This window comes from Hemitrygon akajei, chromosome 8 (genome assembly GCF_048418815.1).
Source record: "Hemitrygon akajei chromosome 8, sHemAka1.3, whole genome shotgun sequence".
In the NCBI taxonomy this organism is placed as follows: domain Eukaryota; kingdom Metazoa; phylum Chordata; class Chondrichthyes; order Myliobatiformes; family Dasyatidae; genus Hemitrygon; species Hemitrygon akajei.
This window is the reverse complement of record NC_133131.1, coordinates 137,949,017-137,966,729: the sequence shown is the minus strand read 5'-3', so window position 1 is coordinate 137,966,729 and position 17,713 is coordinate 137,949,017. Positions and strand designations below refer to the sequence as shown.

The window sequence follows — 17,713 nt, the reverse complement described above, 5'->3', positions numbered from 1 at the left end:
GGAACAGCCTCATCCCTTCCACCATCAGATTTCCGAAGAGTCCCTGAACCATCAACTTCACAATTTTTGCACTATTTATATTTTTATATACAGTATACTCTTATTGTAGCTGAAATACAAATAATGAAACAAGTTTGAGGGTTTAAACAACTCACTCTGGTTTACATTGTCTGGCAATGTCTACTCACCAATAAAAACACCTGTTTTACTCCCACTGATGTTTTCCATGGGCATCCCTGCATTCTCAAACACTTTGTACGTGCACTCCAACAGAAGTTTCTGCTGTGGGTCCATACTATTGGCCTCTGTTTGACTTATGTTAAAGAGCTTGTGATCAAATTCATTAAACCTGTTAGTTAAACAGAAAGTCTGTGTTAACTGCCAGCTGGTGATATTCTGCGGTGCTCAGCTGTTCATGTACTGTAACTCCATCTGATGATTTTTGAAGAAAACAGAAGTTATGAAGGTCACCTAAACAGAAGTTTACTACAGCTGGTTCTTCTGCTGATTTTTTACATTCTGGAAAAGTTTTAGTGAAATTCATCTGCAATTAATCTGCTTGAAAATTATTTTAATAGAGAAATGTAAAGTTATGCATTATTTTAAAAGTTTGATCAATGAGAAGCAATAAAGTAAGGCCAGCATAATTTGAGGGCAAATGTCAGATCAGAGGTATTTCACTTAAATGTCATTTATAGTCAGGCTGAAAATGACTTATATTTGTTTCCAGTACCGTTGTCTCTCTAACTTTGCTTTAACTCACTACTTTAACCAACCTTCGCTGATTCAACCGTTCTGCACCGATTGTTCCATCCACTTCCTTACTGGTAGATTCTACTGATGACTTTCACCTCTGATTCATGGTTAAAATCTTTGTATAGCATTGTGATGGTGATTTACTTGTGAATTCAAATAGACCTCAAGAATATTCCATCACTCAAAATTGATTTATAATTATTAATATTTTGATCATTCAGTTTGTCATTTTGTGAAATGCTTCATACTTCATTACCCTTCAATTAAACTTGCTCGTTTTGTGATCATTTTTCCTGTTTTGTTGTCGTCAGTATCATGCCAGAAGTTTGTATCAAAACGATTTGCTGGAATATCATCCACACAATTTCTTCCCTCGAGAAGGACTTTCCAGAAATTATCAATGCCTTCTCCTGGAATATAAAGAAAAAACTTTTAGATAATAACCATTTTGTAATTGATGAGCCAGGATATAATTGCTCATCCTTAGTTGCCTTTGAGGAGGTGGTGGTGAGCTGTCTTCTTGAATCACTGCAGTTCTTCAGGTATGGGTATACTCAAAATGAGTCATTGTTTGAATAGTGAGTGAGACCGTGACATTGTACAGGGAAGGAGTCATTTGAAAACAACTTTTGTCAGGAGTGAGTCATTGTTTGAAGTAGCAAGTGAGAGAGAGAGAGACATCTTACAGGGCAGGAGCCGTTTGAAAGCATCAAGTCTCATCAGGAGTGATTCTTATTTGAGCCAATAAGTAGAAGGGACATGTAAGTGGAGTGGGCATTGTCAGAGCAGCCATTGTTAGGGTGGTCTGGCTTCAGCTCTACAGGCTTTGATAAGAAAGGGCATAGACTAGAAGTGCTGAGTCATTTGGAGTCATTTAGTTGGTTGTAGAGCATAAGCTTAAGGAGTTAGAGCCAAAGGTGTAACAAGTATAGGCAAGACGATTGTTAAGCCTGTGGAATGCTCCTGTATGATGTGAGATTTCAAATTACCTAATGGTCTCCCTGATGACTACATCTGTAGGAAGTGCTCCCAACTTCAGCTCTTGACTGATAAGGTCAAGGAAATTGAGCTAGAGCTGGATGTTCTCAGGACCATTTGGGAGGGTGAAAATCTCATAGAAGACTTTTATTGTGGTGGTCACACCCAGAGTTCAAGCTTTAGATAGTAGATGGTGACCACCAGGCGATGTAAGCAGACAGTGCAGGGTTCCCCAGTGGCCAGTCCCCTCAGCAACAAGTATACCCCTTTGGATACTGCTGGGGGGGTGACCTACCATGGCACAACAGCACCAGCCAGGCCAGTGGCACAGCGTCCAGCTCTGAGGATCAGCAGGCCTCTGAGGCTAAAGTCAGGCAGAATGATCGTGACAAGAGACACGAAAATTAGGGATTCTTTGGCTGTGTGTAAAAGACACCAGAAGAGGGATTTTGTAGAATGCTGATGAGGTGGTTTTTTAGAGCAGCTTGTGGTAGGGAAAAGCATTTGGGAAAATATCATTCTGGATTTGGTGTGGTGTAATGACCCAGATTTGATTGGGGGAGCTTAAGGTACAGGAACCCTTAGGAACTGGTGATCGTAATATATTGGAATTTACCCCACTGTTTGAGAGGGAGGAGATAAAGTCAGACATATTAGTACTACAGTGGAGTAAAGGGAATTACAGCGACATGAGAAAGAAACTGGCCAAATTTGATTGGAAGGGGACTGTATCAGGGATGCACACAGAACAGCAATGTTGCAAGGACAAGGGTGAGGATGAACCCAAGTGCAGGACACAGTCATGGAGGCAGAGTCGTGAGGCATTAGCACCATTGTAAACGGGGAACCGGTACCCAGGAGAGTCTTTACACGGAGACAAGTTTTATGTAGAGTAACCAGGAAATGATACAGAGCTTAGAACTGACAGTCCTAAGGAATCAGGAAATGAGGTTTACTCACACTAGAGTCAACCAACGAACTGGCAAAGCTTGGCTATGACGCCCGAGTTTTATCCTATGTTCGCTAATGGGAACCAGGTGCACTGTAATTAATGGAACTAGCAATCATTGGGAATGAAGCAACAGGAATCAAGGCACAATCAATGAGATAATAGCAAGATGGAGAGTTGCCAGACGGGACCATGACAAGCAATGGTTGGGGTTTCTGGGAAAAATTGGAAGGTGCACGATGGTTACATCACAAAGATGAAGAAGTACTCTAAAGGGAGGATGAGGCAACCATGGCTGACAAGGGAAGTCAAAGACAGTATGAAAACAAAAGAGAGGGCATACAATATAGCGAAAAATAGTTGGAAATCAGAGGATTCATAAGCTTTTAAAGCCAACAGAAGGGAACTAAAAGAAGCCACAAGGTGAGAAAAGATAAAATATGAAGGTAAGTTAGCCAACAATATAAACGAGGATACCAAAAGTATTTTCAGATACATAAAGAGTAAAAGACCGACAAAAGTGGACCATTGGAAATTGATACTGCAGAGTTAGTAATGGGAGACAGAGAAGTGGCAGATGAATGTAATAAGTATTTTGCAACAGTCTTCACTGTGGAAGACATTAGCAGTATGTCAGACAGTGTCAGGGGGCAGAAGTGAGTGCAGTTGCTATTACTAGAGAGAAGGTGCTTGGGAAGCTGAAAGGTCTGAAGGTAGATAACTCACCTGGATTAGGTGAACAACATCACAGGATTCTGACAGAGGTAGCTATAGAGATTGTGGAGGCAATAGTAATGATCTTTCAAGAATCACTAGATTCTGGAATGGTTCCGGAGAACTGAAAAATTGCAATTGTCACTCCTCTTGAAGAAGGGAGGGAGGCAAAAAAAAGGAAAGTATAGGCCAGTTAGACTGACCTCAGTGGTTGGGAAGATGTTGGAGCATGTTATTAAGGATGAGGTTTCAGTATACTTGGATGCACGTGATAAAATAACCCAAAGTCAGCATGGTTTCTTTAACAGGAAATATTGCCTGACAAATCTGTTGGAAATCTTTGAGGAAATAAACAATCAGGATAGACAAAGTAAGTGGATGTTGTTTACTTCGATTTTCAGAAGGCCTTTGACAAGGTGCCACATGTAAGGTGTTTCAAAAGATAAGAGCCCATGGTATTGCATGAAAGATACTGACATGGGTAGAATATTGACTAACTGCCAGGATGCAAAAGGTAGGAATAAAAGAGGCCTTTCCTGACTGGCTGCCGGTGGTGTCAGTATATGGATTATTTTTTTCATGTTCTATGTTGGTGATTTGGATAATGGAATTAATGGCTTTCTGGCTAACTTTGCAGATGATACAAAGATAGAAGTAGGGACAGATAGTGTTGAGGAAGCACGGTCTCTGCGGAGGACTTATACAGACTGGGAGAAGGCCCAAAGAAGTGCCAGATGGAATATAGTGTATGGAAGTTATTCCTGTTGGTGTAAGGAATAAAATCAGAGGTGCAAAGGGACCTCGGAGTCCTTCTGCAGGATTCCCTAAAGATTAACTTGAAGGTTGAGTCAGTGGTGAGGAAGGCAAATGAATTATTAGCATTCATTTTGAGAGAACTAGAATATAAGTGTAAGGATGTAATGCTCAGATTTTAGAAGGCATTGGTCAGACCAGACTTGGAGTATTGTGAGCAGCTTTTGGCCCTTTATCTGAGAAAAGATGTGCTGGAATTGGAGGGATTCAGAGGAGGTTCATGAGAATGAATCCTGGAATAAAATGGTTAATATATGACAAACACGAGAAAATCTGCAGACACTGGAGATCCAAAGCAACCTACACAAAATGCTGGAGGAACTCATGTCAGGCAGCATCTTTGGACAAGAGTAAACAGTCAATGTTCCGGGCAGAGACCCGACATCAGGAGTGTTATCAGAAAGAAGGCATGGCATCACCTCTTCTGCCTTAGACATTAGTGCGGATTCAGCATGTCATCTAAAAATTCAAAAACTTCTATAGATAAAAGAGGAGGGTATCCTGACTGGTTGCATCATGGCCTGGTAAGGAACAGAAAAGACAGCAGAATGTGGCTGTCACAGCTCAGTCCATCACAGACAAAGCCCACCCTAGAATTGAATACATTTACAAAGAGTGCTGTCTAAGAAAGCAGTGAAGATTATTGAAGACCCCCACCATCCAGTCCATGCCCTCTTCTCACTGCTACCATTATGCTGGATATACAGAAGCCTTAAGGCCCACATCAACATTTATTGCCCTACAAGCACCAGGCTCAAGAACCGGCACAGATAACTTCAATCACCACCACTCTGAACCTACAGTCTCATTTTCAAAACTCTTTACAACTCATGTTCACAGTATTATTTTTTTATGTGCACAGTTTGTCTTCTTTTGCACATTGATTCTTTGTTAGTCTTTGTTTTTCCCTTATTAATGCATGCAATGAAATGAATCTCAATGTAATACATGGTAAAATGTACATACTTTAATAATATATTTATTTTGAAACATAAGCGGGGTTTCATTGATAGTGGACTGGTCTTTGCCTGCAGATTTCAGGTTCTGGTTTCACACCAGATAACTGAGCACAGAAGTCTCAGCTGGTATTTCCAGGAAATGTCACAGCACTAGGAATATTGTTTTGGGATATGATGTTAAACTTAGGCTCTAATTGCTCTCTCAATCAGCCACAAAATGTCTGACCGGCTGAGTTTCTCCAGCATCTTGTGGGTGTTGCTTTGGATTTCCAGCATCTACAGAATTTCTTGAGCTCCTGAATGTACAGATTATGTGTGACAAAATATGGATCTTGCATGTGAATATGGAGGTGCTGCTACTTGCCACAATGCATTATGATTTAAAACCCCAGCTGTCCATGACCTCATAAATAAAAAAATGAAAACTGATTCAACATATGTTCATGTGAAAATGGCAAACCACCAGCTTTATTAATAATAGCCCAACCAAGAGTTTTCCAGTGAAAGCGGGGATTGATATGGTAACTGCTCTGCCCAAGGACACAAGAGAATTGTGGACACAGCTTAGTAGATCACGAAAAACAATCTCCCCTCCATGGATGCTGTCTAAACCTGTTCACTACCCTACGGAAGCCAACAGAATAAACGATCCCTCCCACCCCAGACATTCTCTCCTCTTCCCTTCCAATGGGCAAAAGATATAAAAGTTTGAAAACAGGTACCACCAGGCTGAAGGACACTTTCTATACCACCATTGAATGATTATTGAACGGACCTTTGGATGAAATTGACCTCACAATCTACACCATCATTTGCCCTGCACCTTATTGGCTTCTTGCAATGCACTTTATCTGTGACCGTAACACTTTATTCTGCATTCTGTTGTTGATTTTCTAACTCATATGCACTTTCTCCCTGTGATTGTGTGGGCTTTATTGACAGGCTTCAGTTTCTGTCCAAAGCATGTGAGATAACACACACAAATGCTGGAGGAACTCAGCAGGCCAGGCAGTATCTATGGAAAAGAGTATGGTGGACATTTCAGGCCAACCCCTTTTTAGGACTAATCAGGACCACAGGATGTGTGTGGGGTTGTAGGCTCATTAGTTATTACAAATAACCCCCAGAGTAAGTGGGAGAGAACAGATTACATGGAAAATTGACAGAGGAATAGACCATAAGAGCATAAGACATAGGAGCATACTTAGGCCGTTTAGCCCATTGAGTCTGCTCCGCCATTCCATCACAGCATGGCTGATCCTGGATCCCACTCAATCCCATACATCTGCCTTCTCACCATATCGCTTGATCCCTGGACCAATCAAGAATCTATCAACTTCTGCTTTAAATATACCCACAAACTTGGACTCCACTGCAGCCTATGGCAGAACATTCCATAGATTCACCACTCTTTGGTTAGAAAAATTCCTCCTTACTTCTGTTCTAAAAGGTCGCCCCTCAATTTTGAGGTTGTGCCCTCTAATTCTGGATGCCTCCACTAGAAGGAACATCCTCTCCACATCCACCTATTCCTTTCAACATTCCGTAGGTTTCAGTGAGATCGCCACGCATTCTTCTAAATTCCAGTGAGTACAGGCCCAAAACTGCCAAACCATCCTCATATGTTAACCCTTCATTCTGGGAATCATTCTTGTGAACCTCCTCTGGACTCTCTCCATTGACAATATATCCTTTCTGAGATACGGGGCCCAAAATTGTTGACAATACTTTAAGTGCGGCCTGACTGATGTCTTATAAAGCTTCAGCATTATCTCCTTGCTTTTATATTCTATTCCCCTTGAAATAAATGCCAACATTGCATTTGTATTTTTTTTTACCACAGAATCAACCTATGAATTAACCTTTTGTTAGTCTTGTATGAGAACTCCCAAGTTGCTTTGTACCACTGATGTTTGAATTATCTCCCCATTTAGATAATATTCTGCACTACTATTCCTTTTACCAAATTGCATCATCATACATTTCTCAACACTATATTTCATCTGCCACTTTTTTGCCCATTCTTCCAATTTGTCTAAGTCCTGCTGCAATCATATGCTTCCTCAGCACTACCTACTGCCTCACCTATCTTCGTATCCTGCACAGACTTTGCCAAAAAGCCATCAATTCCACTACCTAAATCATTGTAAAACAATGTGAGAAGTGGCGGTCCCAATACTAACTCCCGAAGAACATCATTAGTCAACCAGAAAAGTTGCCTTTTATTCCCACTCACTGCCTCCTGCCTGTCAGCCATTCCTCTATCCATGCCAGTATATTTCTTGCAACACTATAGGATTTTATCTTGTTAAGCAGCCTCATGTGAGGCACCTTATCAAATGCCTTCTGAGAATCTAAGTAAATGACATCCACTGCTTCTCCTTTGTCCATCCTGCTTGTTACTTCCTTGAAGTATTACAGAAACCATGATGACTTTGACTTATTTGATCATTAGTCTCCAAGTATTCCAAAACCTCACCCTTAATAATGGACTCCACCACTTTCCCAACCATTGAGATTTGTATAACTGGCCTATAACTTCCTCTCCTTTGTCTTCCTCCCTTCTTAAAGGGCAGAGTGACATTGGCAATTTTCCAGTCCTCCAGGACCATGCCAGAATCAAGTGATTCTTGAAACATTATGACCAATGCATCAGTTATCTCTTCAGCATCCTCTGTCAGGATTCTGGCATGTAGTCCATCTCACCCAGGTGACTTATTCACCTTAAGAACTTTGAGTTTGCCCAGCACTATTCCCTTTGTAAGAGCAATGGCACTCACTGCTGTTTACTTACACTCATGGACCTCTGGCATACAACTACATGTCTGCCACAGTAAAGACTGAAGCAAAGTACTTATTAAGTTCATTGGCCATTTCTTTGTCCCCCATTACTACCTCACCAGCATAATTTTCCAGTGGTCCAATATCAACAATCATCTTCCTTTTACTCTTCATATATCTGAAAAAAAACTTTTAGTATCCTGCTTTTTTTTTTGGCTAGTTTGCCCTCATATTTATTCTTTTCCTTTCTTATAGCTTTTTTATTGCCTTTTGTTGGATTTTTAAAACTTTCCAATCATCCAACTTCCCTCTCACTTTACTACCTTATATGCCCTTTCCTTGGCTTTTATGCAGTCCTTAACTTACCTTGTCAGCTATGGTTGTGTAGCCCTGCCGATTGAGAACTTCTCCTGTGGCAGATATGTATCCTGTACTTTGTGAACTTCAGCCATCTCTTGTTCTGCTGTCACCCCCACCAGTATCCCCCTCCAATCCACCTGGGCAAACTCCTCACCCATGCCCTTTATTCCATTCTGATGCTGATACATGTGACTCATGCTACTCCCTGTCAAACTGCAGTACGAATTGAATCATATTATGATCATTGCCTCCTAGGGTTCATTTACATTAAGCTGACTGATTAGATCTAGGTTAATACTCAACACCCAATCTCAGATAGCCATTCCCCAAGTAGGTGCAAGCACATTTCGCTCTAAAAAGCCATCCCATAGGCGTTCAACAAATTCCCTCTCATAGAGCAGACAGAATGTATCTGCTGTATGAGCCAACACGTTTGATGGGCCAAATGGCCTTCTTATATGATAGGAGATATTGGAAAATTATGGTGCCTATCCTATTTTCAGCATATAAAGAGGCCCAGGCTTGGATATAGCTGGGGTGATAGGTGAAGCGATAAATTAAAGCGATAGTAAACAGACGTCTCATTGTAGATATATAATTCATATTTGATTTTTCTTTTCTGTTTTCCATGAATGGGCAGATCTTTTATGTTCAAACATAATAAAGGGAAAAGTTACCCTTATTTGTCAGTCTTATACAGACAGTTTCCTAAAAGTTTAGTTTTCAATCTTTATTGGTCTTACCTCCAGGAAAATTACATCCTATTCCAACAATAGCTATATCTTCATCGTTGTTTCCCATTTTTGGCATTCAAGCCTGTTATTAAAATGAGAATGAAACAAAATATATCTCTTTATCATATTCAGTGATCACTTGTAGTTTTTTGGAAACAAATAGCATTGTCAGAAAGACAACATATCCTTTTTTTGAATCACTCATTTACCAACAGCAGAATTATAAAAATAAATGGTTGTTTATACACTACCTGGTTGTGTCAAAAATATGTTGTGTGCTTCATTAATGATAAGAGAAAAAAAAGCTGTTATCCTTTTGCAATGAATTCAGATAAAAATCCCTGCCAGTTCATTAGTCACTGGAAATTAAACATTTAACCTTTTTATATTTGTGTCATAAAAATCACTATTTGAATGATCAACAATCATCTAAAATGGAAAGTATTGGAAAGACTGAAGTAAATTAAAAAATAATAAATTCTTAATTTCTGTTCTTGTGCAAAAAAAGCAAAATTAGTGCATTCTCTGTTAAGTACATGTGAAGTGTTTGCAATTAGTTAATTAAAGCAATTTAGGCATTAGCTTCAAAGTTGTGTTGCTTACAAGAAAATGGAAACCATTTATAAGTTAAAAATTGCCTAGAATAAACACTGGTTTTTATTGGTCATTTTAGAAAGCAAAACACACCCTTTATGTAAAGCCACTTGGTGAGACTAAGGTATGCTGAATAAGATATGAAGTATTTTTTTTGTTTTTTGCACTTGACGATAATCTGAAGGAGTAACTTGTAGAAGCCAACTGATTTATAGAATCCAGAAGCCACTGTTCAACAGGATCTGTGACAACTGAACCTGATCAACAATGGTTTGATTCATCATGTAGCTCAATGTATAAAACAACTCACACTTCCAGTAAAGGATTCACTGTAATTCATACCTTGTTAGCTATAAAATAGTGCAAGCTGGTTAGAGCCAAAAGTCACAACAGCCTAAGCAGGTTCATGTAAATGGAGTGGAATTTATGTAATTGTCTCAATTGGTGATTCATCATCTCAGGTTTAAACCATCATTATTTGTTGGATATAAAATCATTAAAATTAATACACCTTTCATTTGAAGTTATGAAAATGAAGAGATTTTATTTTCTCTGCACTTACGAGAAAGACCCTTGGGCAAACCGCTCAGGCTCATCTGACAAAGCTGAAAATTCAATCATTCAGTCACCAATAACCGCAAACAAGTTCTTTCAAAAATTATTTAATATAAGGTTGTTGAACTAATCTTTACAGAAACATTTGGTGGAAATACTTTCAAATAGGATGATAAGAAATGTTTTACTTTTAAGTGAGAAATGTTACTTATCTCATTTCTATCTCTCGTTTCTCTCATTTGTTTTGAGAAAATTTTGGGATTTCCCTCATAACGTTAGAAATTAATCAATTTAGTAAGAGAAAGTAAATCATTTTACTTTGAATTAAATCTCTTTGTACCCGTTATCAACAGGGAACAATGGAATGATTTGATTCATTATTTGGATTAATTATTAAAGCTGCTACAAAATATTGCAAGGTTGCTTACAGCCCAAAGTCACAATAAACTTATCAGATTGGTGTAAATATGCCTGAATTGATCTGACTCTGTGGGAGGATTAACATCTGGGTTTAAAGTCAAAATCAAAATCATATTTATCGTCATAAGCAAAAATGTGTATATGTACAGCTGCAAGAAAATCTTTACCTACAGCAACATCAGGGGTGTACAGTGTTAGATATGCAGCAGTCACAAGAAAACATAAATGTAAGTTATAATTTTTATAGAAAATAACAAAATTAAAACTGTCATGAATTGATAGAAATACAGTGCACATGCAGCAGAAGTGCTAAAGCACAGGTCCGGTGAAGACTTCTAAAGCAGGAGGTTTTTCAATGGGAGTCGTTGATTGGAGCAGCATGCAGACATATCAGAAGCATTCCCATGCAGGTCCGGCAAAGAGCTTTTAAAACCCCTTCTCTATAAAAGAGAGTACCCCCAAGTGGAGTCAACGTGGGAGTGGTCGTTGTCGGAATAGTCTGAGGCAGATAGTAAGGCTTTGACTCAACAAGGCTTCGGCGAGTACAGGCAGAGGCAAGGCAAGTAGGTAAGTTCATTCCTTATCGTTTATTTAAATCTTGAGAGAATAACGGTATGTCTACTGAGCCAGTGTTCTGTTCTGGGTGTCAGATGTGGGATTTCCAGGAGACTCCCAGCCTCCCCAATGGCCACATCTGCACCAGGTGCTTCGAAGTGCAGTTCCTTAGAGACTGTGTTAGGGAAGTGGAGCTGCAGCTGGATGACTTTCAGCTTGTTAGGGAAAGTGAAGTGGTGAAAGACAGGAGCTACAGGCACGTAGATACTCCAAGGCTACAGGAGACAGATAAACTGATGATTGTCAAGAGACGGGAGGGAAAATGTCAGATAATGGAGAGCACTCCTGTGGCCATCTCCCTCAACAATAATTACTCCATTTTGAGTACCATTGTGTGGGATGAACAACCTGGGGAAAGCAACAGCAGCCTTGTTTCTGGCACTGAGTCTGGCCCTGTGGTTCAGAAGGGTAGGGAGCAGTAACATGGACACTATAGTCAGGGGGACAGATAGGCGATTTTGTAGACCCAAAAAGGAAAAACGGATGGTAGTTTGCCTCCCAGGTGCCAGGGTCCACAATTTTTCTGGACGCATCCACCTAAAAGGGGAAGGTGAGCAGTCAGAAGTCATGCTACATATTGGTACCAATGAAAAATAGAGGAGATCTGAAAAAGGAATACAGGAAGTTAGGAAGGAAGGTAAGAAGCAGGATCTCAAAGGCAGTAATCTCGGGATTGCTGTCTGTGCCACTTGACAGTGAGGATAGGAACAGAATGCAGTGGCATTTAAATGTTTGGCTGAAGAATTGGAGCAGGGGGCAGGGATTCAGATTTCTGGATAATTGTGACCTCTTCTGGGGCAGGTGAGACCTGTACAAAAGGGGAAGGTTGCACTTGACTCCAAGATAGGCCAATATTCTTGCAAGCAGGTTTACTAGAGCTGTTGGGGGTGGTTTAAACTAATATGGCAGGGGGATGGGCACCAGGATGATAGAGCTGAGAATGAGCCAGCAGGTTTACAAGTGGATGATGGATGCAACATGAATGTAAGGAAGGACAAGCTATTGATTGGGTTGCAGACAGAGCAAAGAGTTAAATTGTACCACAAAGGCAAAATTCAAAATGCAGAAGAATGCAGAACAGAAGGTGCTGTATTTAAATGTGGATAGCATTTGGAATAAGGTGGATGAACTTGTGGTGCAATTAGAAATTGGTCAGTATGATGTTGTGAGCATCACTGAGTCGTGGCTGAAAGAAAGCCAAAGTTGGGAGTTTAACATTAAATAGAAACAAAAAAACATAGAAAATAGGTGCAGGAGTAGGCCATTCGGCCTTTCGAGCCTGCACCGCCATTCAGTATGATCATGGCTGATCATCCAACTCAGAACACTGTACCTGCTTTCTCTCCATACCCCCAATCCCATTAGCCACAAGGGCCATATCTAACTTCCTCTTAAATATAGCCAATGAACTGGCCTCAACTGTTTCCTGTGGCAGCGAATTCCACAGATTCACCACTCTCTGTGTGAAGAAGTTTTTCCTCATCTCGGTCCTAAAAGGCTTCCCCTTTATCCTTAAACTGTGACCCCTCGTTCTGGACTTCCCCAACATCAGAAACAATCTTCCTGCGTCTAGCCTGTCCAATCCCTTTAGAATTTTATACGTTTCAATAAGATCCCCCCTCAATCTTCTAAATTCCAGTGAGTATAAGCCTAGTCGATCCAGTCTTTCTTCATATGAAAGTCCTGCCATCCCAGGAATCAATCTGATGAGCCTTCTCTGTACTCCCTGTATGGCAAAGATGTCTTTCCTCAGATTAGGGGACCAAAACTGCACACAATATTCTAGGTGCGGTCTCACCAAGGCCTTGTACAACTGCAGTAGAACCTCCCTACTCCTGTACTCAAATCCTTTTGCTATGAATGCCAACATACCATTTGCCTTTTTCACCACCTGCTGTACCTGCATGCCCACTTTCAATGACTGGTGTACAATGACACCCAGGTCTCATTGCATCTCTCCTTTTCCTAATCAGCCACATTCAGATAATAATCTGTTTTCTTGTTCTTGCAACCAAAGTGGATAACCTCACATTTATCTACATTAAATTGCATCTGCCATGAATTTGCCCACTCACCTAACCTATCCAAGTCACCCTGCATCCTCTTAGCATCCTCCTCACAGCTAACACTGCCGCCCAGCTTCGTGACATCTGCAAACTTGGAGATGCTGCATTTAATTCCCTCGTCTAAATCATTAATATATATTGTAAACAACTGGGGTCCCAGCACTGAGCCTTATGGTACCCCACTAATCACTGCCTGCCATTCTGAAAAGGTCCCGTTTACTCCCACTCTTTGCTTCCTGTCTGCCAACCAATTCTCTATCCACATCAATGCCATACCCCCAATACCGCATGCTTTAAGTTTGCACATTAATCTCCTGTGTGGGACCTTGTCAAAAGCCTTTTGAAAATCTAAATATACCACATCCACTGGCTCTTCCCATCCACTCTACTAGTTACATCTTCAAAAAATTCTATAAGATTCGTCAGACATGATTTTCCTTTCACAAATCCATACTGACTTTGTCCGATGATTTCACCTCTTTCCAAATGTGCTGTTATCACATCTTTGATAACCGACTCTAGCATTTTCCCCACCACCAATGTCAGACTAACCGGTCTACAATTCCCCGGTTTCTCTCTCCTTCCTTTTTTAAAAAGTGGGGTTACATTAGCCACCCTCCAATCCTCAGGAACTAATCCAGAATCTAAGGAGTTTTGAAAAATTATCACTAATGCATCCACTATTCCTTGCGCTACTTCCTTAAGCACTCTGGGATGCAGACCATCTGGCCCTGGGGATTTATCTGCCTTTAATCCCTTCAATTTACCTAATACCACTTCCCTACTAACATGTATTTCCCTCAGTTCCTCCATCTCACTAGACCCTCGGTCCCTTACTATTTTCGGAAGATTATTTATGTCCTCCTTAGTGAAGACAGAACCAAAGTAGTTATTCAATTGGTCTGCCATGTCTTTGTTCCCTATGATCAATTCACCTGTTTCTGACTGTAAAGGACCTACATTTGTCTTGACCAATCTTTTTCTTTTCATGTATCTATAAAAGCTTTTACAGTCAGTTTTTATGTTCCCTGCCAGCTTTCTCTCATAATCTTTTTTCCCTTTCCTAATTAAGCCCTTTGTCCTCCTTTGCTGGTCTCTGAATTTCTCCCAGTCCTCAGGTGTGCCGCTTTTTTTGCTAATTTATGTTTCTTCTTTGGACTTGATACTATCCCTAATTTCCTTTGTCAGCCACGGGTGCAGTACCTTCCCTGGTTTATTCTTTTGCCAAACTGGGATGAACAATTGTTGTAGTTCATCCATGCGATCTTTAAATGCTTGTCATTGCATATCCACCGTCAACCCTTTAAGTATCATTTGCCAGTCTATCTTAGCTAATTCACATCTCATACCTTCAAAGTTACCCTTCTTTAAGTTCAGAACCTTTGTTTCTGAATTAACTATGTCACTCTCCATCTTAATGAAGAATTCCACCATATTATGGTCACTCTTACCCAAGGGGCCTCACACGAGAAGATTGCAAACTAAACCTTCCTCATTGCCCAATACCCAATCTAGAATGGCCTGCTCTCTAGTTGGTTCCTCGACATGTTGGTTCAGAAAACCATCCTGCATACATTCCAAGAAATCTTCTTCCTCAGCACCCTTACCAATTTGGTTCACCTAATCTATATGTAGATTGAAGTCACCCATTATAACTACTGTTCCTTTATTGCACACATTTCTAATTTCCTGTTTAATGCCATCCCCAACCTCACTACTACTGATAGATGGCCTGTACACAACTCCCACCAGCGTTTTCTGCCCCTTAGTGTTATGCAGCTCTACCCATTTTGATTCCACATCCTCCAGGCTAATGTCCTTCCTTTCTATTGCGTTAATCTATTCTCTAACGAGCAATGCTACCCCACCTCCTTTTCTTTCCTGTCTATTCCTCCTGAATATTGAATATCCCTGGATGTTGAGCTCCCTCCCATCCTTAGTCACCCTGGAGCCATGTCTCTGTGATCCCAACTATATCATATTCATTAATAACTATATGCACATTCAATTCATCCACCTTGTTACGAATGCTCCTCGCATTGACACACAAAGCCTTCAGGCTTGTTTTTACAACACTCTTAGCCCTTATACAATTATGTTGAAAAATGGCTCTTTTTGCTTTTTTGCCCTGGATTTGCCTGCCTGCCACTTCTACTTTTCACCTTACTACTTTTTGCTTCTACCCTCATTTTACACCCCTCTGTCTCTCTGCACTTGTTCCCACCCCCCTGCCACATTAGTTTAAAGCCCCCTGAACAGCAGTAACAAACACTCCCCCTAGTACATTGGTTCCAGTCCAGCCCAGGTGCAGACCGTCCTGTTTATACCAGTCCCACCTCCCCCAGAACTGGTTCCAATGCCCCAGAAATTTGAATCCCTGCCCCTTGCACCATTTTTCAAGCCACGTATTCATCTGAAATATCTTCCTATTTCTACTCTGACTAGCACGTGGCACTGGTAGTAATCCAGAAATTATTACCTTTGTGGTCCTACTTTATAGTTTATCTCCTAATTCCCTAAATTCACCTTGTAGGACCTCATCCCATTTTTTACCTATATCGTTGGTACCTATGTGCACCACGACCACTGGCTGTTCACCCTCCCATTCCAGAATGTCCTGAAGCCGCTCAGAGACATCCTTGACCCTTGCACCAGGGAGGCAACATACCATCCTGGAGTCTCGTTTGCGGCCGCAGAAATGCCTATCTATTCCCCTTACAATTGAATCCCCTATCACTATAACTCTCCCACTCCTTTTCCTTCCCTCCTGTGCCGCAGAGCCACCCATGGTGCAATGAACTCGGCTGTTGCTGCCTTCCCCTGATGAGACATCTCCCCCAACGGTATCCAAAACAGTATATCTGTTTCGGAGGGAGATGACCTCAGGGGACTCCTGCAGAACCTGCCTACTGCTACGCTGCCTAGTGGCCACCCCTTCCCTTTCTGCCTGTGTAGCCTTTACCTGCGGTGTGGCCAACTCACTGAATGTGCTATTCACAACTTTCTCAGCATCGCAGATGTTCCAGTATGAATCCAATCGCAGCTCCAGATGCTCAATGCGGTCTGCCAGAAGCTGCAGTTGGACACACTTCCTGCACACATAGTCGTCAGGGATACTGGAAGTATCCTGATTTCCCACATGCTTTTGGATGACCAAACCACGGGGCCAATCTCAGCTGCCATGACCTACCCAATTACTTGCCTCAACTTTTGAAACTTTCTCCTTTGAAAGGATCTTACCCGGCCTTACCTCACTCGGAGTGAAGCTCGTCCTCAGCCTCTTCTCGTCAAAGCCTCTCAAGTCAAAGCCTCAAATCTTCACTCCTTCACTGGCCCACTCACTCACTGGGCAATGCTTTGAATCGAAAGGACAGGCAGGAAGGCATAGATGGTAGTGTGGCTCTGTTGGTAAGAGAAGGAATTACATCTTTAGAAAGAGGTGACATAGGGTCAGAAACAGTTGAATCTTTGTGGGTGGAGTTAAGAAACTGCAAGTGTGAAAAAAACATTATGGGAATCATATATAGGGCTCCAAATAGTAACCAAGATGTGGGATTGAGATTGCAAAGGGAGCTGGAAAAGGCATGTAATACGGGTAATGACACAATTGTAATGGGAGATTTCAATAAGTAAGGGATTGGGCAAATCAAGTTGTTGTCAGATCGCAAGAGAGGGAATTTGTTGTATGCCTATGAGATGGTTTATTAGAGCAGTTGTACTTGAGCCTACTCAGGGAAAGGCTATCTTAAATTGAGTGTTATGCAATAACCTGGATCTTATTAGGGAGCTTAATGTAATAGAACCCTTAGGAGGCAGTGATCATAATATGATTGAATTCATACTGCAACTTGAAAGGGAGAAACATAAGTCACATGTATCAACATGGCAATGCAATAATGGGAATTACAAAGGCAAGAGAGAGGAGCTAGCACAGGTGGAATGGAGGAAGATCCTGGTGGAGATGATGGCAGAGCAGAGATGGCTGAAGTTTCTGGGAATAGTTCACAGGCCACAGGATAGATATGTCCCACAGAGGAAGATGTTCTCAAATGGCAGAGGTAGGCAACGCTGGCTGACAAAGGACTGCATAAAAGCCAAAGAAAGTGCATATAAGGTTGCAAAAGTGAGTGGGAAATTTGATGATTGGGAAGTTTTAAAAATCCAACAAAAGGGAACTAAAAAAGGTATAAGGAGGGAAAAGATGAAATATGATGGTAAACTAGCCAAAAAAATAAAGCTAGATACTAAAAGTTTTTTTCAGTTATATAAAGAGTTAAAGGGAGGTGAGAGTTAGTAATGGGGGACAAAGGAATGGCAGATGAGGTACTTTGCTGCTATCGTCACTGTGGAAGACACTAACAGTATGCCAGGTGTCCATGAAATTCAGGGAGCAGGAGTGAGTGCCATTGCTATTACAAA

At 41.1% G+C, this 17,713-nt stretch overlaps 1 protein-coding gene across 4 annotated transcripts in view; it reads right to left on the bottom strand.

Moving 5' to 3' along the window:
* Window positions 1-17,713, bottom strand: part of LOC140732296 (phthioceranic/hydroxyphthioceranic acid synthase-like) — a 102,060-nt gene that overhangs the window by 12,390 nt on the left and 71,957 nt on the right. For 2 of the 4 annotated variants that reach the window (XM_073054717.1, XM_073054716.1), the window contains 5 exons: window positions 16,545-16,696; window positions 9,296-11,765; window positions 9,054-9,126; window positions 1,013-1,166; window positions 189-349 (listed from right to left, as the gene is read on the bottom strand). In XM_073054717.1, the coding sequence (XP_072910818.1) occupies window positions 189-349; window positions 1,013-1,166; window positions 9,054-9,120 (382 nt within the window). In that variant the 5' untranslated portion in view covers window positions 9,121-9,126; window positions 9,296-11,765; window positions 16,545-16,696. The remainder of the gene's footprint in view (window positions 1-188; window positions 350-1,012; window positions 1,167-9,053; window positions 9,127-9,295; window positions 11,766-16,544; window positions 16,697-17,713) is intronic. The other 2 variants (XM_073054718.1, XM_073054719.1) reach the window with 2 other exon arrangements.